Consider the following 25,547-nt stretch of genomic DNA (forward strand, 5'->3'; position numbering starts at 1 on the left):
GGTTTAAAAGCTTCATAAAATAGAGACGGTCAGCCAGAGATTTTATCTCAGTATAGTTAATGAAGTCTTGGCTCTGTCTCCCAAAGCAAAAAGATCTTGGCCAGCTCAAGGGGCTCAATGTAGGGCTTCCATTTCACAAAGTAAGGCTAAAAAGAACCATTATAATCTAATTTTATTTCCAGGGTAATAGGGTTTATCCTTACCTTTTGTTCCTGTCCATGCTGATAGGTATTAGCAGATGATTCTGATGAAAGCAGTACAAGGTTAAGTGGCATAGTAGTACATAAAAAAGCTGTGCTGATTTGTAGCCCCCAGATAAATATCAAAGAAATGGAGCCAAAGCAATAATGACCCTGATAAATTTAATGAGCCTTTCATACCAGGCCCATAAGTAGCACTTCTCAAGTAGCAGTGGTCAGTAGGTGGAAGGTGCATACATGTACTGTACAGAGAGAGAAATGGTGCCACCTTTTAGTTACAGGATGGAAAATCATGCACATCTATCAGCCCCAAACTATCCCAGGAAGCAGCCATATCACTGACATGGAAGACTTATGGCAAATGTGTTTGCAAGGGGAAAAAACCAGGCCAAGTCATCGACAATGTCAACATTCTGTATTTGCTAGATCCAGGAGTGAAGCACAAGCCAGGAATCCTGAAGGGGACAGGTAAGACACACACATGCCTGTCTGCCACTGCCACAGGTGTTCTGCTGCAAATTATGCATAGTACAGACTATAAAAAAAAATTCATTTCAGTAGGCATGAACAATTTCTGTTACTGCCAAGGAAACACAGTGCTGCAGGAGTCTTTTTCTTCCATCAGTATCACAGGTACAAAAGCCCAAATGAGGCAAATCTCAGTTGAAACACAGGTTAATGGGGAATCACCATTCATTGCTGGAAAAAGAAGGAAACATCCTTTTCCAAACCCAGTTATAATGAAACAAAAGCCTTCAGATCCTTTCTGGCTTTGAGGTAAAAGTCTTTGCCTCCTGCTGTCTCCAAATCATTCTACACATTGAACTTTGCTTTGCTGAATCTTGTATTCTCCTAGAGGAGCAGATCGCAGCTCATTCACTGGAGACAATATAGAGTACTAATGACAGTTTTGGAATAAGAAAATTGGAGATACTGACAAACTTGCAAAAGAAGCAGAACAGTGGAAAACAGCTGTGCTTACTGACTATGCCAGTTCTGGCCACTAGTGGTTTAAATAGAGAGGCTTGTGTGTATATTTGACATTATCCTTCAGCAAAGGGTGTCCGACTGGCATGGGTTTTTTGCACCACTTAGGGCCCCTCCTCCAGATGGGCTTTGCAGCTCTGACAGACCAGCGGGTCAGATACCTGTCAAAACAACACAAACGTATTTCAGTTTGAGACTGATCACTGAGAAGAGGTTCCGACTGAAGCAGGAGCAGGCGCTGTAGCCTTTGCCTCCCCACATGCTTTATAGAAGGAATAATCGTGAGCAGAGCTCCCTCAATTCAGAAGAGACCACTGGAAAGGAATTTTTGTTTGTTTTGGAACTTCTAAGCTGCAAGTCTGTACTGAACCCACTGGCACCTGCTTGACTTCCAGCCTACAAATCAGGTGTAGTCTCCAGGCTGCTGGCAAGCTGTCCACCTGTAGCTAAACTGGAGTGCCAAATTCCTTCATTGCAACTAAGTCCAAGACTGAATGCATCCAGCCTCTACGGGAGGTGTTATTTCAACAGCTGGCCTCAATAAGGTAAACTAATTACAAAGGCTAAACTCTGTGAGAAATAAAGTCTCTAAAAAGGGATTTGTTTACTTTCAGAGGATAATCGGTTATTTCTTCTGCATGGGATGGGTTTCTGGCCTACTCTTGTATTTTCATATGTCCAAATTTTCTTTAGTATCCTCTGTACAATACTATTGCAGCTTGCTGGTGCAGGAAGTCAGAACCCACAATGTAAGAGGTACTAGAATGGAATTATCATCACAACTACAAATCTCTGTGAAGAGCAACGTCTGGCAAATATCCTCTGCTTTTTACCATTTGAAGTTTTAGACTTGGCTTTGCAAACAGGCAGGGGATTTCAGATCTAGAGTCAGTTACTGGAAATCTTATGCTGTGGCTGGGTGGCCTGGAGTTTTGTTAGGCTTTAAATCTTTTGCTACCAGTAGAGAGGCGAATAGAGGTCCTTAGAGAAAGAGGAGTCTTTTCAGACAATAAAGATCCAAAGTAAAACCCTAGCATAATCTGCACAAACAATGCTCCAACAAATTAGAATTTGGAACAGACTGATAAACTTTGTCCAGCGATGTTTGCATGCCTCCGTTGAGTAATCCCATGGTCTTAATGTAACTTCAATGAGTCATCCTCTCCCCGAACAGCTTTGTTACCTTTTATTTGCATCGTGCAAATTTGAGATATTAAGAACTTTGGACAGAGACTATGTAATGCATTTGTTTGAAGGCATTTGGCACATTCCTTGGAACTACAAAGAAAGCTTGCTATGCCAGGCAGCTACAGACTGTATAACAGCAGCCCATTTTCCTAGCACTTTTCTTCCTCAGCAGTCCCAAACAGCACAAATTGAAAAATCAATTGCATTTGGAGGTTCCTGCCATTGAAATGAAGCCACTTCCAAAATGCTTTGCTTTTGCTTTGAGGAGTTTATGATAGTTAAAACACCTAGAAGCAACAGCAGGAGCGATTTGGGAGTCGGCGTAGAGCAAGATCCAGCCGCTGTTCTCCTATGCGTGCATTCAATTAGTCCCTTTTGACCTTTAATGTTACGCTAGTGCATTAGTGGAATCCCTTACATAACAACATCGGGACAGGAAGTAGGAAAGACTCTCCTGTCTCTAATTTCACATGCAAGGGGAGTTCAGAGAGTCCAAACGCAGGTCCCCAGTTCGGAATCTGGCAAAGAACCATGGCAAGGCAGCTCCTCTGGGAGAAGCTGTGGGGGTATTTGACAGGCACATGGGGCTAGGTCCTTCTTTTCACATTCCCCTTGCTGCAGGGGGAGGTCTGTAGTGCAAGTTTTGATATCGCAAGACTGCACTTACAGTGAAGGAGGAAAAAAATCCCAAATTCTTTTAATGCATCAGTGTGCCAAGTGCAGTTCTGGTCACGTGTCCACATGCTTACGGGAAAGTGCTCCCATGATAATAAATGATCTCACTGGGAGAGAAGTGAATGTGTGAATGTGAGATACGCATCAATGCTGTGTGCAGGTTTAGCAGACAGTGGCTTTTTAAGAAATCCCTGTTTCTGTGTGGGGGCTGGAAGTGCACACCCCAATTCTGCATAGGAAGGAGGATTTAGTAATGGCCTGATTTTAAAGCTTTTGTTATTTCTCTTTTGAGCAGGTCTAATCCAGCCCTCTGGTCCAGGCTTTTGGCTTCCTTTGGGGACTGCAGGCTGGGGCTTTTCATTGTTAGCTGAAACAGACATTTGGACGCTTTCCCTTCCTGGAGCACATTTGCTTTTAGCACTTTTAATACTTGCTTTGTCCCGAACTCAAACTTGTCCTATTTTGTTTGCTGCCTCTTTCTTTCTTTTTTCTTTCTTTTTTTTTCTTTTTACCTTGATTCAGCAGTGGCAAAAGCCTGATGCCTGGGAGCAGTCAGTCTACAAAGGTCCTTTTCCTCTTTGACTAACCCCAGTTCCTACTGTTTCACAGACAGATTTTTTTTTCCCCTGAGAGTAAAAACAATCCACAAAACTCACATGCGAGAGCTTCAAAGCCCAGCACACAGGACTTTTCTGCAAACTCTGCTGTCCGTATAAGGTAGTGTACCCCCCTTTCTAGCCAAGTCACCCAACTTTCCATTGTATCCAACCACATGGTTTGTCTTGGGGAGTTTTTACAATAACCTACAAACACACACTGGCAGATAGTCTGAATTTTCTCAACCAGCTGAGGGTTGTCAGGACAGAGCCTCCACGTGGGTGCCAAAATGCAGCTGGTCCACAGTCTCCTAACCTGTTATCTCAGTGTGCAGAGCCCTCTGGACGAAGGGGGACAGAACTGCCAATCTCGGGGACTGGCAACTCACCTTGGGGCTCTGCTTGCCCCCCTGAATACAGTAGGATCCTGGTCAACAGCCAGAATCCCTAGACTCCAGCTGCACAAATGAGTAGTTTGGATAAAGCGTGATGGGAATCCTGATGGGATTTCCCTGATGGGAAAAGGCAAGATACAAACAGGATGGGAACAACTGTGGTTAGTCACCTGCAGTCATTGCAATTGCCTAAAATCTCCGCGGCACATGGAAGTCCGTTTCCATGGATTTTATTCAGTGAGCAGGAGGGCCCCAAAGCCTTCCCACTCAAAGGCTGCCATTTAACACCTAGGAGTAGGCACAGGGCTTCCATGTGCTGTGTAAGAGAAATGACCTACCCATGGGGCAACTGCAGTCCTGCACGCAGCCCAAGCAAAGGCCATGTTGGTGCAGTTCAAGGCTGAACTTCTGAACCCTCACTGAACTTTTTCAATCTGGCTTTTGTTTGGATTAAGAGCAGAAGGCAGAGGGCTACAGACTGCAGGAAGCACTTGATCAAAGTACTGGCAAGACTGCCTCCTCCCTGCCACATCCCTTCCCATGACACCTCTTGGCTTTGCTCACCTGCAGCCGCTCTCTTTGCTTTTGAATTCACATGCTATGCACACCACAGCTTCCATGCAGATGAGAGAAACCACATGCTGCTGGAGTGAAATGCTGATAGCAGTGAAAGCAGATTCTGTTCCCAGGGACAAGAGGTGTCCACAGAGCCTGAGAACTTTGTAATTCATGAGGAGTTCATATGGAACCTGCCTCTTAGCAGCAACCACATAGCAACTTCTTCAGTTCAGGTGATGGAGGAGGGATTGACTTGGGTGTTATCTGTGCCAAGTTCTGTTCTTCCAGTAGGAACCTGAAAATGCTGTGGCAGCTGAGCACTCAAAATCAAGTACTCCATAAGCCCTTTTAGAAAGGGAACAACTTCACAGTGTTGTGCTTTAACCAATATTTTGGACCTGCCAGAAGAAAATGAGTGCTATATTCACATTAAGAGAGCATCTAGATGCTGGCCTGAACTCAGAGACTGTTCTGGATAAAGTGTTAGTCCACACGGTCCATGCGATAACTTCCACGCTGGAAAGAAAACTGCTGAGCTATTCAGGTTTCCATTCCTGAAAGCAAGGACAGAAGTTTGACCTGCAGCTGTGCTTGACCGTTTCCCAAATGGTTCTGGTGTGTGGTGGCCTGTACACACATGAATCTGGAATATGAGAACAGTCTGTCACTCTGCACAGTGCTGGTGAAATCCCTGACAACTTCCTCAAGCCTCATGGGCTAGTAAAAATATTTTGTTTCTGTAGCACTTAACTGGAACATGCCAGGCTGGAGCACAAATGGACACAGAGATAACACAGGAAGTTATGAAAGGGAGAATTCAGGCTGAGTATGAGGGAACAATCCTTGGCTGCAAGACAAATTTGCTTGTGGAATCATCCCTTGGAAATAGTGAAAGCTCCAGACTGGGCCAAACATGAGAAAATGAACTGTAGGGAGCAATTCTGTGTTAACGGGGGGTAAACTTCATTGGTTTTCCATGTTTAATTTCTGCAGGCAAATGATATGGAAGAGAGGGGGAGGACAGCAGACTCAAGAGTTTATGGATGATGTGGGTACTCCAATGGCCATATTTCTTCAAAAGCACCCATAGCTAGTAAAGCAGTTAAGTGATAACATTCATGAGCTATCACTGTCAAAAACAAATCAGGCAGAAAGCAAAAAGGCAAAGAACTAAAGTCCAAGAAATATCATGGTAGGTCTCACCTGGACAGTGTCCCAGCTGCAGGGAGTAGAAGAGAGAGCTGTGGAGTGCTCCCCAGTTGAATTCTGACCACAAGGTGTTCTCATGTCTCCTACCACCCCCAGGACCACACAGCTTGGCTCAAACTGGCATTTCACTTTCATGTTATACCTTTTTCTGCAGTTACCAATCTCCTCCTCTATGTTACGTTACATCCTGGATGGGTGATCCCATACTGTGCTAGACAGTTGGATGACCAAGAACAAGGCGGGATATGCAGGCCTCTACTTCCCAAAGCATTCTGCTCTTCCTCTTGCATTCCAGTAGTAGAAACAGGATCAGGAGATGGGGTGGGTAGGGGGAGGCCAGCTGCCAAGCGACCCAGTGCAAACCAGGGAAATTCTTACCTCTCTGCAGAGAAATCTGGGACATGTAGGAGGGAATGTCCAACGTTCATACAATGGAGACAATAAAAGCACTTCAGAAAATAGAGCAGGGATTCTGCTTTTTGGAAAACATTCTTGAGTAAGCACCAGAAGAGCACCTTCTGGAGGGGCAGAGCAGGCAGAGAGGTTCTGGATGATAAATCCACACTTCACATCACTAGATCAATGGCAGGGCAGCACCCCTGACCTCTGTTAAAACAAGACAGTTTGCTGATAGTTCCATACAGTGGCATGTTACATTTTAACCTCAGTTAGGTGATAGCCAGTGCATGCCAGACACTTTGTATTTGAAGCAGGCTCACTTTAAACAGGGTGACTGTGACATAGGCCAAACATTCTGGCCAAGACAGCCACAAGTGCAGCCAAGGAAAAGCTGAGGAGCAGCTTTACTGGTGCTCTCAAACGTATAAATGAACAGAGTGCCTCATCCCTTCTTTATGTACTTCCTTAGCACCTTTGCCCAGGAGCCAGAGAGCTCCTCCTATGCAGCTGGCCTGTACATCATCTCAGGGGCAAAGAGCAGAGACAAAGCAGTTTTTCATCAGGCTGGTTTGTCCCTCTTTCGGCAGCAGATGAAGCTGCTCTCAAAAATACTGACACAACCTTGGAAGAAGCCTGGCCAAAGGGAGCATCAACCAGAACTTTGCAAGACTGAAGAGAAATGAAAGGGATTGCTCATCCGAATGAAGTAATCTGCCAGACTTCTGCCAGGGAGGGGCTGCTGCTCTGGGACTACAGAACATCCACAGAGTCTACATGCAGTAAGTGAATGCTCAGGTCTGTATTATGGTAGAGGTGCTGGGCTCTGACTCCCACTTCAGGTTACACTCCCCACAATGAATCTCCTTCAGTCTCAGGTGGTGTGAGTGGATCAGTCCCTAAGGTTATCTTAGGCTTTCATCTTGGTCCTGTCACTCTAGCAGCTGATGGTGTAGTCTAATGTCAGGAGCTCTACCATCAGCAAAACATTCTTCAGCTCAGTGTAAGATTTTCTGTCCCCAGATGGTAGGAATTCTCACAGAAGTATGTGGGGTAACATCTGGAATAGCCAGTGACTTCTCCGAAGTCCCTTCTTTAAAAAAGTGAAAGATTTCTCAATTCAGAGTGAAGAGACAACAGACTGCTTACAGGGGGGCAATGAGAGGAATTTCAGGGCAGAAGGGGTGAGCACACGAAAGTACAGATAGTACTGAGAGAAATGCTGTCCTTCAGCAGGGCAAAGCTTATTGTCACAGACTTGGGACAGACTATACGCCTCTACAGTGCTCTGTCTATTCTTTTCATCTTGCACCTTCCTATTTTAGAACAGTATAGCAGGAACTGTCTTCTGTATGCAAAGCTTTTTTCCATGTGCAATGCAAGCTCCTGATGGCAAGAGAGTAAGTGCAGATGAGTGAGGGGGAGAATAGACTGAAGTCTCAGTATACTGGATACTACTAGCCCACCTGTGAGAACTATCCATCTCAGTCTGCAGTCCTGACGCAAGTTTGTCTCTGTTTGCTGACTTGTTTCTGCATGACTACTTTCTTTTGACCAAGGAGGACCAGACTGCTGCACAGCAAAGCAGGTGATGCCTCTTTCACCTTTGCAAGCATCAGTGCACAGCAATGGGCAAGCTGCTGTCCCAGGATCCCTGGTTCCTTCACAGATCAGGTTAAAGATCCCTCAAGAAGCTGGTGGTAATTCAATAACTCCAGCATCTACCATGTGGGCACTTCAGTCTGCTCCTGAAGTGTGGCTGGTGAGGGTTATTTTGGAGGGGATGGGGTGCAGAAGAGAATTATTTCAACACCACACTCAGAGTAGACCCACTGGTGGAGCATGGAAAAATCCATCACTGCAGGCAGAGGTGGAGAGCACAAGGGCTGGTTAAACTGATGTTAAGGAATGTACATTACCTGTGTTCCTGTCTTGGAAGAGCTTTAACAAGGGGTGCAAGCATATTATGGGGCACCTCAGTTTCTCCCCATTGGCATTCCCAGGGCTACAGCAGCAGTGCAAAAAGGCACTGTTACCTCTTTAATTTAAGCAGAGAGCTGAAGATGACTAGAGCAGCCAATACAGTGATCTCAAGAAGAGCTGAAGCTCAAGGATCTGGAAAAATATGTCACTTAACTAAGCAATGTACTGCCTGCTACAATAGGCTCTCTGTACATCCTGTTCATCCCTTTATGGACTGACACTTAAAAACCCAGCAGACACAAACGCAGTGAAAGGACAGGCTAAGTTAGGTGCACAGTGCTGATATTACACTAGACAGGATTAGAGGATGACCTGGTCATGTTCTCATGGCACTGAACAAGGCAGCTTGTTCCACTCAAAAGTCCCAGCCCAATTCTGCCCCTGTCCTCCCCTGCCAGCTCACTTGCATTTGGCAGCACCACTGGTTGAGTGCTTCCCAATTACTACGGACTTACAGAAAGCTTTAGAAACAAGTACAGAGGCAAAGACAAGGTAAGCTTGGACAAGTCATTTATGTGGGAAACTTTTGATAAGAGCTCTGGCTTCATTCCCAAAGTAAGTACTGGATGAATGTTTTCAGCATGTGGGTACCCTTCAGTCCTCCCTTCAGGCTAGAGGAAGGAAGCCATTTGTATCTCCTGCCTTAGGTGGTGCCAGCTACTGTTCCAGAGCGCAATGCGGGAAGTGCAGGTGGGGGTACGCAGAGTCAAAACTCTCACAGAACCGCAATGGCCAAGATTTCGCAAGGCTCCAACACGCAGAGCTTTTCCCCCTTCCAGCAGGCTGAGAGGACAGTATCATGAGGGACCAAGGGAACACTCCTCAAGTACCCCTGCAGTCTATCCTGGCTCTGGGACTCACTTGTTTAGTTCCAGCCCCACTACCAAAACTTTCAATCCGATTTCTTGATCCCATTCCCTTGTCTCCATCCAGATCCCAAAGCCTGTCTATTTCAATGCTGTTCCATCTCCTCAGCAACAGCTCTGCTCTCTTTTTCTAAACTCTGCTTCCACTCTGCTTGCTAAGTTCCCTTGCTGGGAGGAGAAAAACAAGGGTGGTGTAGGGAGGGATTAGCAATGCAATAGGGAGGGCTTGGATACTAATCGCCAATTTACATCTCTTAATTTTAGAGGTGTAGCACACCTACTTGCACGTAGAACGTATCCGGAGGTGTCCGTTCTTTGTTCTCACTAAAAGTCTATGGAACAATTTATGAGAGTTGAGGCATTAGATCTGGAGTCCTGGTGTGATTCCAGCAAGATACAGGATTTACCATTTCCTGTCTCAACCTGCTATGCAGGGTTGCTATGTGAATGCTAACTAGATAATGTGCTCCACCTCACAGCTGCTAGATAGACACAGCTACTAAAGAATCCCAAAGACTTGTAAGACATAGGAAAGAAGTTTTCAGAGTTGAAGCATCTGATGGCTACAGGGTGCATCAAATGTAGAGTCCTCTAATTTGATCCTCACTGATACCCAGTGTGCAGCCTGCCAGTATTCATGGGATATTTCCAAGAGCTTGCCCCAAATCTCCACTGCAGAGAGTCAGACCTGAAATGCAAGAGCCTCCAGCCACCCCCAGCCCTGCAGCCTAAGCTCTCCCAGCAACAGCCCCATGGCCTCTGGTAACCCCATGGCTTGCTAATGCGAGGTTCATAAACTGCTCTGACATCCCCATGGAAACAGAGTGTGAGGTCATAAACGGGGGATTAGCACCTCTGAGCGCCCAGCACAGTGCAGGAGGCAGCCGCAGGCTTTCCCTTTGCCCACCAAAGGCCAGGGGCCATTTAGGCCAGAGAGGGGGAAGAAAGCCTGTTGCACAGGAAGGGCAGGCGGAGGGCGAATCGCTGACTGGGGGAAACAGGGATGAGACAGAGGGGAACAGGCTTGTGATGGGCCCTTGCTGACTGCTCAGCCCCCCTCTCACTACTGGTACCCCTCCTAGGCACCAAAAGGCTAAAAGAGAAGGAACTGATCAGCCCGGAGAAAAGAAGGCTCAGAGGGGTCTTACCAATGTTTATAAATACCTGAAGGGAGGGAGTAAAGAAGACGGAGCCAGGTTCTTACCAGTGGTGCCCAGTGACAGGACAAGAGGCAATGGGCACAAACTGAAACACAAGACATTCTGTCTGAACCTAAGAAAACAGTCTCACTATGAGGGTGGGGTTCTCTGGAACAAGCTGCCCAGGGAAACTGCGGAAGGTCCATCCTTGGAGATATTCAAAGCCTGACTGGACATAGTCCTGGGTAACCTGCTCTAGGTGACCCTGCTTGAGCAGAGGGCTTGGACTAGACGATCTCCAGAGGCCCCTTCCAACCTCAACTACACTGTGATGCTGTGACTCCATCTCTGTGGCATCCTCCTGTGACTGCCCTACTGAGAGTGATGAGAAGGTGAGTGCAGCTGAGGAAGGGATGGCAGACTCTAACATGTGTGGCAGTTTAAACCTGTGTGGATAAATGGTTTGAATGAGATGCCCTTAAAAGACTGGCAAGAGAATATCGTGACAGACTTTCCTTCTCTGAAATGCTATGAATACTCTTTATGAGCCCTGTTGCCTGAGGCATGTTTTACCCAGTTATAAGGAACTGCTTTTCCTCTTCCAACCTATTCCTGAAAAAAACAGATGTGGAAAGACAAGACTATTCACCTGTTGAGCATGGGTTTCTTGGGAATATGCCCTTCAGGAAGTGGAGGCCTGTGGTTTGGCAACAAACCTGAAACAGAAAAAGAAAGGCGTGAGAATATTTTGCTGTGCCTCCTTGCCTCTACAGCATCCAAAAGTTACATTACACCTCGTAAGCCAGGCAACCCAGATCCTTACTGGGACAGCGGAGCAAAAACTCAAATACAGTAGAAAGGGTATTTTATCTTTAGTCATTGCTGAACCTGCCCCCCAGCCAAAGAGAAGCTAGGAGGTTCTGCTGGGCATACAGAGGAAATACACACCAAAGACACAGCCACTTGGGATCACTGAAGAGGCTTTTTGAGAGGACATAGGGCATTGGTGTCCCATCAGATTCCATCTCCAGGATGAAAATCTGACTATTAAAATTCTCATTCCATTTAACTTGGATACAACTCAGGTACCAGGCATAAAGATCAGCACAATACTCTGACTGTGTCAACCTGGGTCCAACTCCTAGGGTAAAGCAAAAAAGTCTTCACATGGCAGATGGTAGACAGGTGCATGTTATTAACGGGGTAAGTCAAACTTATGCTAAATCAAGTAATTTCAGAAGCTGGTATTTAATCATTAGTTACTGGAGACTGAGCCACTTCCCAGGTCTTTCTGCAACAGTAGATTCATCTACATCTGCTGCCAAGGCAGGAGCCAAGACACATAGAAAGTGGAACAAGCAGTCTCTGGTCCATCATCCTGTCCCAGCACTTGGACCCTAACAAGTTTGATGGGTGACTGGACAATGACATCTCACTGAGCTATACTAATTGGGTGGGAGATCCCTCTCAAGGGGTTCTGTGGGTACCCCACAGTAAGGGGTTGTCTCAGGAGGAGGCTAGGTACCTGCACGGTGAGCCATCTGCACACAGACAGCAATCTTCTTGTGCTCCTCCAAACAGAGGCCTGTGATCCTTCGTGGCAGCATCCCTCCATCAGAACGGATAAACTGACTCAGCAGCAAGACGTCCTGAGAGAGCAAGAGAAGGTCAAAACCATCAGTGCTACAGCTACTTTAACTCCTGTGATTCTTAGGTGTTGTGCTGACCCTCGTGCTGTGTACAGAACTCAAAACAAAGCAAAACAAAACAATGATTCCTTCCTACGCATTTTGGCTGCAGCCTGACAACAAGCGGCTTTTGCTTGCTGTCACTCCGCCTGCCAGCTTAGCTCAGTAAGGTCACTCAGATGGTCTGAGTCTTCCCCTGACTTCACTAGTGTAAACACATGATGTCAGCTGCAATTCCTGCTACTTCACTGTTGCTTGCTCCAAGATTCTAGCTAAGATAATGTGTCCTAGGTACTCAGGCACAGTTACACAAGTCCTACAGATGGACAGTGTTTACACAACTTGAAATGCCATCAACAGCTGCTATCCTAAAGGTCACAGATATGTTAGATCACCTCTGGCCCCCTCCTTGTTCCCTCAGAGCACGACTGTTCTCTGCTATCTACTCCTCAAACTTTTATCCAGTTTCCCATGGTGGAACTTCCCTCATGTCTCTCTGGAGGGGTGGAGAGCAGGGAAATGGTCCAAGAACTCGCACGAAGAAGCTTTTTGTAAGAAAAGAACGTGTGCTGATGAGAAAGCCCTAATAGGATAAATTGCTGCCTTCAGTCCTTCGACTGTGCGTGTATGAGGTGAGGCTCTGACAGCCATGCTGGATGGAAGGAGCACTCAGAGCATGCCGAGGGTTTGTCTGTGATTCAAGAATCATTTAGATTACACTGCTGTTGACCTTTCCAATTAAGAGCTCTAGAAATGTAAAGCACACTTAATAAAAACAAAGAGATCTCTAGGATCAGATAGTATCACAGAGCTGGGATGACAAATTTTTAAACACAGCAGCAATAGCTGTTGCACAAGTGTCCCATTAACTGTACATAGTACAACAGCCCAGTATTTAGATACGTGTTCTGCATTCCCACACATAGCACCACTGCAAATGTACCCCTCAGGCCAATATAGGCAGGTCCCCTTGACATGCTGACATCAGTATAAGTTGGCCCACAGGGCCTCTGGAGACTCTGTGCTTGTTTTTTTCCCCATCTGTTGATAGACTTGTTGCTGGTTGAGAGTTTACTTCACCACTGTTGTAAACACGTTCATAGTTGAGGTAGCTGGACCATGCAAAGGCTGCCTGCAGGCTGGAAGGGACCTGCCAGTGAGCACCCCAACAGAATGAGAATTCAAACCAGGTATGTCAGCAATTTGCATCCCCCCCATCTAGGGCAATGGGCAAGAACAAAGAGTGCTTGTTGCTTTTCACATTGGGTGACCCTGACTCTGCCTGTTGTTCACAGATTTGCAGACCTGCTCCCATCCCCCTATCTTTGCTCTTTTACAAAAAGCTCCCTGGAGCATTCCTAGCTTCATCTATTACCCTTGCAAAAGCAAACAATCACAAGTGGATATAAAATGAATATTCAGAAAACCTAGCTATCTAGGAATTTTACATCGACTCCCACTGCGCCAGACCAGCTCAGCTCTGAAGGGGGCTGCTGGAATTCAGCATGGCTTTCTGGCTGATTCTGACAGATGCTGTCATACAAGTGTTGCAGTCAAAATTTAGAGGGTTTTTGTTTGTTTTGTGGTTTGTTTTTGTCCTTCCCCCTCCCTGCCTTCAATCCCACCCTCACTAGTATCATCATGATGCACAATTTCCCTCTTCCCTTATCCGGCTTCCTTTCTACCTCCACTTGTCTACAATGAATGTATTGACTGATTTCCAGATCCAACTCCTTTGAAAACACAGCAGGTTAGGCAACTTCTCACTGATACAAAATGATGTACCAACCACCAGAGCGATGTTGTATCCAAAGAACAAGAAGAGCACAGCTGAGCAACTAACAGCAAGCTCCTGAGAGGCCATCTATGGTTAAAACAGAAGCGAAGTGTCCTCAGCCCAGCTAACGCATGGCCTTGCCAATGAGAACAGTAACCAGGGGACCAGCTGGTGCCAGCTGCGTTGGTGGAAACTGGACAGAGGCCAGCCAAACAGTCCAAGGGCACTGACTTTCGGCCACTCCTGAAATGCACTGGATTGGATTCAGGAAATCAGAGCAAGACTCCATCCCCTTTTTTCCTCTTCTTTAGCCATCCAGTTCTCCAAATCACCAACAGCTCAATTTGCCGTTTAGCACAAACATATCACTTCCCTAAGCGAAAAAGGGCTGTTCAGCTCCAAATGCCTAGAAAGAGAAAAACTTTCTAGACTTTTCTACTCGCCTGCTGCATTACTCTGTGGGGAAGAGGAAAAAGGGAGCTGATGGCAAGTTTGAAGCTGTTCCAGTCTTTGCAGCCGTGAAAGCCTAAGTAGGCCACAGGCTGTTGTGAAGGGTGTGTGTGGTCCAAGTGATTTCTCATATTACCACCACGCCTCATGGAGTCACAGGCTTGTTATCAAGTGTTTCCATGCAAAGGGGGGAGGTGGGAAGCAAAGGGAGATAGTCTTTCTTTTTCTCCCTGTGGAAAAAATCAGGAAAATCCGTTCTCTGTTATCATCTCTGACCAACAGTGTCACCAACTGACCAACACCCTTGTGTGGCAGTCATTTCTTAACTGAAATCATCTATGTCCAAGCCGCTGCAGCTCCAAATTACGCTCACGCCATTTGGCTTAAAATGCTGCACACTCGACAGAAGGTTTGTCCAGTTCTGAAGATCCCCACAGTTAACAGGCCAGATGCCTCTCCCAGAGTACTTGCACAGATGCATCTTACCACAGGGAGAAAGCAGACAGGTACAGCCAACTTTATGGGGCAGCTGTGGAGGGAAGCAAACAAGTATCTGGAGTGGGTCAAAGAAAAAATACGTCTGGCAAGTTCTCATGGTGCCGTCATGTTCCATGAAATTCACATTTTGTGCTAGTGGACAGCCAAGCCTGTAACCACGGATTTACTTTAATCACTGGACAGCTCCCATGAGGCTGGACCCAGATTCCCACCCCTGTAATCTGCAGCATTTGATGAAAACAACTTGGATTGAATTAATCTAGGGCTAATAGGCAAAGCTTGCAGTTTGGTTTCCCCTAATTGCTGCCAAAGCAAGATGACATATTTACTGCCTACTCAGGCTAATGATGTTTGAAGTGGGTAAGGGGGAAAATGAAAAACAAGTTTAGCCTTCACCTCTAAAAGGGCTGGATAAACTTGCTAAACGAAACACTATGTACAGCACGTTCTTGTGAATGGATGGCAACCAAAATGCAGAGGCATCTCTGCATTTTAATATCCGCAGACACTTTGAAAAGCAGGATCCCTGACTGGTTACATGCGATTCATTAAAACCTTCATTTACCACAAGAAGAGTTCTGTCTGTGTAGCCAAATTACTACTGGGCTGTATCAGACAAGTCTGCCAGTCATTATTTCCACTTAACGCAAGAGTCTAATTTTTCCTTTCTCCCTTACTCCTGGAAGCTGTACACCATTCTCCAGGCATTTCGGAACAGGATTGCAGGTTTCAATCCAGTTGCATCCTGACAATGACCAAAATAAATTATCTTTAATGGATATGAAAAAAAATCAACTGAGTTCTCAGCTTCAATGGACAGACCACAGACTTTGGGAATTTATACCTTAGGCTCTGTTATCCTGAGCCTCAGCAGAGGCTAAGGACTGAACTGGCAAAGACAACTGCAGCCCTCCGCACCACAGCTGAGGCAGGTTGGAATCATGACCTGCTAGTGCTCACAATGCCTGTTCAGTTGATTAACAACTTTGGAGACATTGGTCCCCCAGTTCTCTGACAGCCAAAGTAACTCATTATGCCACTACTTTAGACTGTGCTAGTTGCACATGACAAAAGGGAAGTCCTATGAGGTCATATTACTCAGCTCCCTCAGGGGCTAATTCAACACTTCCCTTTTCATAGTGCCTCATTCAGTCCAATTACAAGCGTCCCAAGCAAAAAAGCTCACACTTTCCCTTCTGTGCAATTGACTGATCTCAGCTTATCAATCTCAAAGGAACCACTGTGATCCATTTATTCTGATCTCTTACCAAGCACAGATTATAGGTTATGCTGTATGAACTAGGCTATATCTTTAACAAAAATAGCTGTTCTCAATTTACAGACTTTTAGGACAATTAACCACCAGTGAGTAAATTGTGCCACTGTGTAATTACTCACACAGTTAAATGCCTGCACTTTATTATTTAAGCATTTCAAGATTCTGCTACTCATCACTGCTGCAGCAAAAAATAGCAGAGCGTGCTTTTGTGCAGAAAAGGGAGATTTTATTCACCTTAACATTTAAAAGCCTGAAAATTCATGACTGGTACAAAGCATTCAAACGTGTAAGGGACTTATTCAAGCAGAAGAGGTGGTCTGCTCCAGAACTGAAATTTCTCCTCGTTCTCATCAGCCCCACAGAGGAATGCTTCTAAATACCAAGGTAAGAAACTTCTACAATTCTGAAGTACCAGTCCGCACTGCCCTCTTTAGCTTTTTGTCCAGGTTCTCCTCTGCTCTACAGCAGGAGTACTGGATATATATACACCAGATGCATATGCATTCAAAAACTACATGACAGCCAGGATGGACATGTTCCTAGTTTGTCTCTTGGGACCACAATTTCTTAGGAACAGTCTCAACAATGATTCTCAAGACTCTGGCTGCAGGATCTCTCCTCACATTTGGTTTTCTCTTGCCTCCATACTGAACAGTAGAAATCAGGATTTACGAATCAAACTGAAGTGTGGAAGAAAATTCGTAATCCTTGTTCACTCTGCAAACACACCTAAGACTCACGCCTTACATTGTCTGCTGGGACCAACAGCATACTTTTCTAATCCTGGAACTCAGACTCTACAGCATCACACTGTCTAAAACAATGGTTTATCTTTGGTTCTTGATAGCACTGTTATCTCTACGTGCAACAGAGTCTTCTACCACAATCAACAGTAAAAAGTGAGTCTACATATTAATTTCCAAGATCTAATCCGCTCCCATGGCTCATTTTATCCCTGAGCATCAGTTTATAGTTTCTCTGGAGCTGTTAATTTGTGACTCACGGAATGCTTTCTGCAAACCTGTAGAACTACCCAGTTTAATGATGCTGTTGACTCCTTGCATTTAAAAGTCACATAAAACTATATTAACCCTAAGAAAGTATTTTCCAGTGTAAGTGATTGGTCTGTTTTGATCACAGCACAATTCAGCAACCATAAGAAAAGTTACAAGAAATCGCTGCATTCAAACATGGGCAACACAAAACAAACATGATCTGGTTTTGTAGTACTTTCCATACCTTAATGGTATTCGCCATTTCTCCTAATTTATTATCATCCGCAAATTAATTGTATTTTTAGCTTTCCCAGACTGTTGGGAAACCAGACCAGAGAACGCTAAATACTTCCCTTCCCCAATTTATTTCACTGTTTAATATTGCATCCAGCCTGAGTCAGAATCACTGACAACACTCAGATCCTAGACAACTTCTGCAACACAGGCTTTGAAAGATACTAAACTGGTATTTCATTTACATCTCACATCTGTTGTTTCACCTGCCTGGGGTAATTGCAAGTATTTTGTCTGGCACTATTTCTGTACTCATGTTCTTCATAATTCATGAGTCATAATTAGTCCTATCCAACAGATTATTTGTTTTTACTCCTAGTTGATACAATTTTACTTGGAATTTGCAATGTTTGATTTACCAAGTGGTAATCATCAGCATCATTCTCATTTCTCTCTCAACTGCTTGGTATTTGACTTGCTATTTTCAAGCCATCTGGTGATTCCTTAGGATTTTTTTCATGCTTTAAAAAAGTGAACTAATATATTTGTTAGCTAATTCCCTTAAGATCTTGGGGCTACATGCAATCCAGGCCTGCTGGTCTGTACCTAATTCAATGCTTAAGTTATTTCTGTACCTGTTTTTTTCCTGTTGTTTTACATTTGCAAGATTGCAATTATTACCTAGATATTAAAACATAATTGTTCTTTTGTGTGTGCGCGCTAGGACTGCATGCGAGCAGCTTAGTCATTCTGCAGCCAACGTGGCTTTCAGTTCCCTTCTCCTCTCATTAATGGACTTTCTTTCTCACAAAGATTTCTTTTCCTCCAGATGCATTTGTATCTCTCTTGCCCTAATCCTATTGACATTAACTTATTCTGAGTTTTCTGTTGCCTTATCTTAGTAACAGCATGTTCCTGTCTGGTTTTCTTCTTTTCTAATTCCAGTACTGGGGTTTTAGCTTGCAAGGGGGCACTTAGTCCTTTTGTAAACTCTGTGTTTGAATGACCTCTTGTAAAGTTACATTCTGCATCTTCTATCTCACGCTTCTTATTCTAAAGGGTTCTTGACTATTGTGCTTTTGTTTTAAAGCATTACAGGATTTCCCTCCCATCCTCTACATTTAGTGTTAGTAATCTTCTCATTAGTTAATAAACATCTCATTAGCATTTCCTGCAAAAAGCTTGAATCAAACCTACTTTTTCTGTTGCAACGGATGTAAACACGTATGCTCTCCTTCATACCAATCAAGAGTTTTAAAAGTTACATAAAACAGTTATTACCTTAGTGGACAATGACCCAATGAGAAATTGTAGTGCTTGAAGACATAGAATTGATCTAGTCAAGTCTTTTGGCCTCTCTGGAGTTAGAACAGGCCTGAATCAGTTGACTAAACGTTGCATTTCAGTTTGATTCTCCTGGAAGTGCAATGCTGAAAGGCAGCTGGGCACAGAAGATATATATGGCCTTCTCAGATCAGATGCCGTGTGTATAATTCCAAACCTCCTATTTGATATGAGCTCATACTTCTTTTTCCCAGGAACACCATCAGCCAAGGCAAAAAATTACTATGTAGGAAGCTCTTGTTACACCCAAGAGAAGCAGAGATAGAGTTAACTATCTTTACTACACCCAGCAAAAGATGAGAGGGGCAGGTTGTGTGGTATGTAGGTCTGAGAGCAATATTTATCTAGCTATGAGAATGGGGGAACTCTCCTTCATTAAACTTACCACATAATCGTACTTATGCTTCAGGTTCCAGCGACAGATGGGACACTGGCCAGAGGGGTTTGGAGGAGTTGGTGTTTCAGCATCCTCTATAATTCTCCCTTCAATCTAGGAAACAATTCAAAGGATATAATGATCAGGTACAGGTTAGATGTCTACCTGCACCTGTGACTTGAGGAATACTTTTCCTCAAGTCCACAACATGTTGACCAATATTGCACAGATGTAAGTGGAACAGTATCTGCATTATTCAACTCGCTTATATATAGATACACCAAGCACTTTGGATACACACAGACTATGGGGAAAAGAACAAATCCAAGGGGCATAGAGAACGATTTGGTAAATTATTATATATGTCTTACTAAATGTAAACTAGTTCACAGTCAGTGTGAAGTTCTCATATTCGCCTGAATTCCATTTATCGCAGTACTCCTTTGAACCACTATGCCTTGAAATTGTAGTGGCCCTTTAGCTGAAAGCTTTAAAACACATTTTTTCTGGGAATATGAGAATGTCACAGAATAGCAGATGCACGTTGTGGACCAAAACATGCAGGGGCTTGTGAGATTATAAATCACCAACAGGGAAAATTCTGAGCAAAAGTTAAATTTAAAAAAGGACTGTTAGGAGATGTCTGTGGGTTTGTGGGTTTTTTTTTTTTTTGGTGGTTTGGTTTTTTTTTAATACACCAATATTTTATCCAGTTTAATTCCCTGAATAATTCCTTTAGGAGATCATTTTATAATCTTTTCTATATCACTACAAAGCGGTGACATCTAACACTCAAGTTTTCTCAAAAGTAACATGCAAAGAGATGTCGAAGGTGTGTGTGGGAAGAACTTGAGAAATTTGTTTTCTAAATGTAGATATGCTAGGAATATGAATTCTTTCTACATGCACGCTTGTCTTTTTTTGAGGACTTATGAATAGAAGCAAGAGCTATCTCAAATTGCAGCTGAACGGACAGAAAAGAGAATAAAACTAAGCCATTTTTTTCTCCAAAATATTTTGGAAGTTTCCTCTGGTCACATGAAGATTAAAACCAGATTTTGAACACCAACTGACAGCCTCAAATAGTGCAAGCACCAGAGAGTTTAAAAAGAAACCCTGGGTGGAATGCAATGTTACTTTTAAGAAAAAAGCTGACTGATTTAGACTGAACCATCAGGTTCTCTGCCTGAAAACCTGGGAAGAGAAAAGCATGACATTTTCTGTAAGTGTGTATGGGACACTGACATCCAGCTGAACTGTCAGAACTATTTTATACCATGGATTTGTGTCCTTTTTGTCTACTGATGGCAAAATGGAAATAGATAAGTTATTTGTAGTTCAAGCATCTTGGTATCTCAAAGAGAGAGAATATTGTCAATTTTTAAGTAAGATTCCTCCCCCCACAAGTAGAACAGCCAGTTTTACAAAAACAAAAAAGTAACTATGAATATAAAATATAGGCCAGTATCTAATTTTCTATTCATTGGTAAAGTTATTTTCTGGGAAGCCGGTGTATCTGGTCTTGATTCTTGCCAGTCTGGCTTCAGACTGTACTTTGACTGTAATTCCATCTTGGAAATTAATAAAGATTCAGAATGCTATGTCAACATCAATTTTTCTTGAGATAAATTTCAGCGTACAGTTTTTGGCAATTATTCCCCAGCTACTGAGGACTTTCATATTGTTAACCCACTCAGTTATTCTTCTTCTGTTAGAGAACTAAGAGGGAATATAGGGGCTCTACATTCTTAGTATGCTGATGAAATCCAGATTTCTCTGGATTCATTCAGCTCATTCACATCAAACACTTCCTTCAATACTGATAAAAGCAAGGACACATAGAAAGATGAGTATAGAAAGATGGATTCAGAAAAGACTGATGTAGAGCTGGTAGGATAAATGGAGTGACCAGAGGATATGCTGAGAAACACATCAGCCCTTCAGTTGGTCAATTTACACCATGTGTTACATCTAGGGGCACTGACTGACCCTAGATTGATGCTAGGATATTATACAGTAGAAATATCCAAATCTCCCTTATGCTTCTACAATGGGCCAGGAAGAATTATTTTTCTAAAGGGCTCTGCTACTGCAATGCATACATTTTTTATTTCAAGCCTCAGTTAATGTATTGGGACTTTGCGATTATAATTTACATCCCCTTTGAAATTGACTGAGTGCAGAGTACAGCGATCCACTGTGTGTGTTGTGTTGGTGTACATACTCCCCCCTTGTTTTGGTTAAAACAACTTCAGAGCATGCTTGCAAGCTCTTCTCTTCAGGTCTCTGGGCAAAGATTAGTAGTCTGGCACTTGAAGAGAAGAAAAAGAGACTTTCCGTCACACCTACTGTCACACTTCAAACTTCTTTTTGTTGACAGTCTTAGAGATCTTGCTAACTGCCATATTCTATTTGATATTATGTATCTAAAATATAAGTAACCTGCTCCATTCAGGTTTCAAACATGACAATGTCCACTAATACAAATACGACAAGAGGGAAATTAAAATTTCAAAGGCATGAACAACCAGGTTTTGTCTGTTTCATTAGCAAGCAAAAAAGTCTGTCCCTTCCTTATTATTTACGTATATATAGATTAGCATTTAGGGCACTGTCTTCTAGCTATTCCCAAATAATTCCTGCTCCACTCTCCTCGTTGTATTTACACATTTCAAAATATCTGTGCTACCTGTCTCCAGCCAAGGCATAGATTGCTACTGGCATATGTAATGTGAGCAGAATAATGCAATATCCTCCCCCCGCAAGTAATTTCAGTGCTTCTTCTAAAAAATGACAATTCTCTTGATAAAGTGCAACAGATCAGACTGTTAATTAAGTAAAATTCTAATTCTACTGCTTTGGTCTTTTCCTTCCTGTCTTAAACTGTAGCTGAGAAAACGCTCTTCTTTATCAGTTGCTTCAGAGCTTCCGTTTTATTTTCAGGAGCAGTTTTCCTTTAGTATTTAAGGCCTTCCTTTGATGATACCCCTTTCATTGAAAATTTTTTCTTACCAAATGCATTAGAAGATGCAAGCTTTGTATCACCTGCAGTCACTATGGCACACATAGTGATTAACAAACACAACACAGATCAAAGGCAAGCGATCTGTGTGGCACCCAGCTGGCACAGAGCCATCCTGCGATGCCACATCACGTTGCCAGCCCAGGGTGAAGTGACAAAGCCACTGGGCAAACCTCCTTTGTGCCTGCCCACACTTGAGACGATGCCAAGTATCATTACTTTAAGAAACGAACCCACCTGAAGAACTGCCTCTTGCGGTTTGGGTCCCGAATGCCTCTGGTCAGGGCTTCCAACTTTACCAGGGGTGCGGTGAGGGGTTTGGTGCTTTTGGGTGGCTCTGACAGGAGGCGCCCATCACCAGCAACAGGGTGATGATCCTGACCTTCAGCAGCCAAACTCTCCATCCGGCTTACCCGCACTCGCAACGCACCCTTGGTTTTGCCTTCACAGCCTGGGATGTCTTCCAGGCAGAAAAGCGACCGACGACGGACACACACGGACGGACACACACACGACGGGAGGCTGAAGGAGGGAGAAACGACGGCAAGGGCAGCTACTGAGGAAAAGGGGTGCAGGGACTTACTGTGGTCGTGTTGCCTTCAGTCACCTCCACAACTGCAAAAAAAAGAGATGAGAGAACAAAATGAGAGTTATTCAGCCTAAAAGAAACTATTTTTGTGGGGAGAGGGTGAAATACAGTCAACACAACCGTCTCTCCCGACCGCGATGAGGCAACGGGGCGCAGGGCAGCCCCCGGACTCACCCTCCCGGAGGGCTCGGGCCGGCGGCGAGGCCCAACCGTTTCCGAAGAGCCCGGTGAACAACCGCCTCAAACCCCCGCGCAGCAGGCAGGGGGGGGGCGGGGCCCTGCCGGCGCCATTTTGATGAGCGTCTCTCCCCCGCCCCTGTTACCTGAGGGGAAGGAGGAGGAGGAGGAGGTGGGAGGCTGTTATTCCCCTGCCCAGCATCTTTCCCCTGGGGTGGTTTTCCTTATTTTTTCGTTTGTTTTTCTGTTTGTTTTAAGGTTTTTTGTTATTGTTTTTGGGTTTGGGGTTTTTTTTGAGCTTGTATCAGCTTGGGGTGGAGATGAACCTAGAGGTAGTGCTGGCTTTGTGTTATGGAGGCCTGAGTTACACTCCTGCCACGGCTCCTGAGTCTCTCCTGTCTCTCCAGTGAGAGGAAAAGCAAGGGGTGGTTTAGCTTAAACTATGTGGTGGAGGGGCTCCTCTGTTTGGATGGGCTCCAGGGTGACTGCTGCATCAGGGGGTGTTTCAGGCCAGCTGTGGGGTGCAGGGAAGGGGCTTGTTTCAAATCTGCCAGTTTCACATCTGTATTTGCCATGGATGCTGAGGTCAGTGCGTGTTCCTGCACTGGCTCGTGTAATTCGGCAGGTGAAGATTTGAAGCAGCATGCTGCCAGGCTGTAAACTTACTCTTGTAACCAGTCGGTCCAGTTTACATGCTTTCCATTTTTGTTTTAATATCACTTGCCTTTGGCAGGTCTTGAGCAACTTGTAGGTTACTGAAAGATCACTTTTCCAATCATCTTCCTCAGCATGCCTCATCTCTTAGCTGCTTCCATGTGCCTTTGGTGGAAGGTAGCCTAGAGGTGCCAGTTCAGGGGGCGTCAGATAGCTGGGACTTTAGATACCAACAAACCATTTGTTTTAGGTGGTAATGCTGTATCTTCATGAAGAGCGTACTTAAGGTTGAGTTGAAGTGTACTCGATAGCAAAGGTCATTCATGGGGTTTTCCCAAGCACTTGTTTGCTTTCTTTTCGTCATTTCAACTCCTTAAAAAAAATCCAGGAAGCAAAACTAATGGAGTGAGATAAAATCCCTTGGAAGTCATGTGCATGTGATGGACATTCATGCTGTTCTATTCCATCAGTGGTCAACAGTGTATTTGCCAGATGTTCTGTACATTTTTCTGAGTTTCTAGCTAAAATGTAGTGTAAAATATAAATTGTGACATAAATGTAAAATTTAATGTGAAATAAAATTTGATCTTCCTGTCTCAGGAGGTCTTCCACCTCCTTCCTCTTGTGTGTTACACTTGCTTCTTGTTACAGTCAGTTTGCAAATCTCTTTCCATGGCAGATCTAAGCACTCAACTCCGGGCTTTTCTGAAGAAGTGGGAATGAAGGCAGGGCTTCTGTTCAGACTCTTGTGCTCTATGCCAAGCAATGAAAACAGGGCCATCCCAGTTATCCAGAAAACAAATTGAGCAAGAATGCTTGCCGGAAGAGACCTCTTCCTCTCTCACCGCATTATGCTATATAATGATCTCTAGAAGCAGGGTGATCCTTAGCTTGTCCAAAAGCTTAAACATAAGAGCCAAACAAAATATTTACTGCCATCCAGCCTAGGGATAACTTCCTTATGAGGAGAAGGAACATTGCTAGGCACAGTGGTGTAGTGATGTCACGTTTTTATGAGTTTTTTTCTCTTTTTTTCTTTATATAGAGAGTTTTATCCTAGTGGAAGGAGTTTGGCTGCAACAACCTGACAAGAGAGTTTATTCAATGGCTTAAATTAAATGCAATTTCTTCTGCTGGCTTCCTTGCCTCTTGTGATGGGGAAAACTAAAGGGGTGACTCTCTTCATGGGATAGGAACCAACAGTTGGTAAGCACAGTGCTGGCTCACCATGGTAAAGATATATAGACAGAGGGTTATAGGGGCTGTTCAAGAATTTCTCCATGTCATAGGACTTTTGATGAAGATACCTAAGCAGCATTATGGCTTTTGGTCAGACAGAAAAAGGCCAGCAACATGGTGATAGTTCAGATACAGTAAGTGCTCTGCTTGCTCGCCTTACCTTCAAACAAATGCTGTCTCTAAAGGAATTTGTGACACATAATTTAATGCAAAGATGGAAAATAGTTCCTTTCTTAAAAACCTGCAACCTCTGGGTTGAGCAAATTGTCTCTTGTCCCGAGATGTTTTCTTTGTTTTCTGAGTATTTTCTACAACTGTTAGCAATGCAGACCATCGAGTCCCAAGAAGACAAACAAAGCATGTGCCAATTTGAGTTGAAGCCCATCATCTCTTTCCAAGTTTGGAAATTTGACATATTTCTGATTTCTTGCAGATAATTTTTGAATGTGTTTATTTCATCAAGCCCTTGTATTCAGGGGAAAAGAAAAATAGCCCTGAATACTATGTCCATGTACACAAGAGAGAAAAGAAAGTGATTTTCTTTCTGTAAGTCAGTTCAGCCATGGTCTGTGATTTGTCAGCACTGTGGAGGGTCATCCAGTTTTATTTAAAAACTGGATGTTTCCAAGGAACGGAACGGGATGTCACTGGCCACTGAAGAATGACTCCTTTTCCTTTTGAATTAAACTTAAACCTGCGCTCCCAAGTGTGGGTCTGGTCAGGAGCAAGGGACTATCATATTTTAGATGAGAAACTTACAACCTAATTGCTTATGGCCTCTAGAGATTTTATGGGACTGTTCTCAAAGAAATGGTATTGCCTTGTTTGAACTGCTTTGGTATTAGACGTTGTCGATATTCTGTAAGGCTCCATTTGTCTTTTCATGCTAACTTGCATTCTGTTCTTGTCTGAAAAATGGAATATGTTTTGGTATTTTTCTTATTTCCTATAACGTATTACTATTTTCTACTTCCAACTACAAAGCAACTTTTCTGGTCCTTTGGGCCTTTTCTGGTCCATTGGATGCTAATGG

At 44.0% G+C, this 25,547-nt stretch overlaps 1 protein-coding gene across 1 annotated transcript; it reads right to left on the bottom strand.

Moving 5' to 3' along the window:
- Positions 1 to 546: 546 nt before the first annotated feature.
- Positions 547 to 24,125, bottom strand: MRPS18A (mitochondrial ribosomal protein S18A). The gene is made up of 7 exons (XM_009331110.1): positions 24,121 to 24,125; positions 22,619 to 22,722; positions 22,439 to 22,470; positions 18,843 to 18,947; positions 11,718 to 11,841; positions 10,842 to 10,908; positions 547 to 1,348 (listed from the first exon to the last, which is right to left on the bottom strand). The coding sequence occupies exons 1-7, from the start codon at positions 24,123 to 24,125 to the stop codon at positions 1,204 to 1,206; spliced, it is 582 nt and encodes a 193-aa protein (XP_009329385.1). The 3' UTR covers positions 547 to 1,203.
- Between the last annotated feature and the right edge of the window lie 1,422 nt (positions 24,126 to 25,547).

The sequence above is a fragment of the Pygoscelis adeliae genome, unplaced genomic scaffold (assembly GCF_000699105.1).
Source record: "Pygoscelis adeliae isolate BGI_AS28 unplaced genomic scaffold, ASM69910v1 Scaffold218, whole genome shotgun sequence".
Classification (NCBI taxonomy): domain Eukaryota; kingdom Metazoa; phylum Chordata; class Aves; order Sphenisciformes; family Spheniscidae; genus Pygoscelis; species Pygoscelis adeliae.

Excerpts from the sequence above, each read along its gene's own strand:
- MRPS18A (XM_009331110.1), bottom strand. Across the intron at positions 18,948-22,438 it reads CTGAAGGCAACACGACCACA|ATTGAAGGGAGAATTATAGA; the intron begins GTAAGTCCCTGC and ends ATTGTTTCCTAG. Across the intron at positions 11,842-18,842 it reads AGCATAAGTACGATTATGTG|GACGTCTTGCTGCTGAGTCA; the intron begins GTAAGTTTAATG and ends TTGCTCTCTCAG.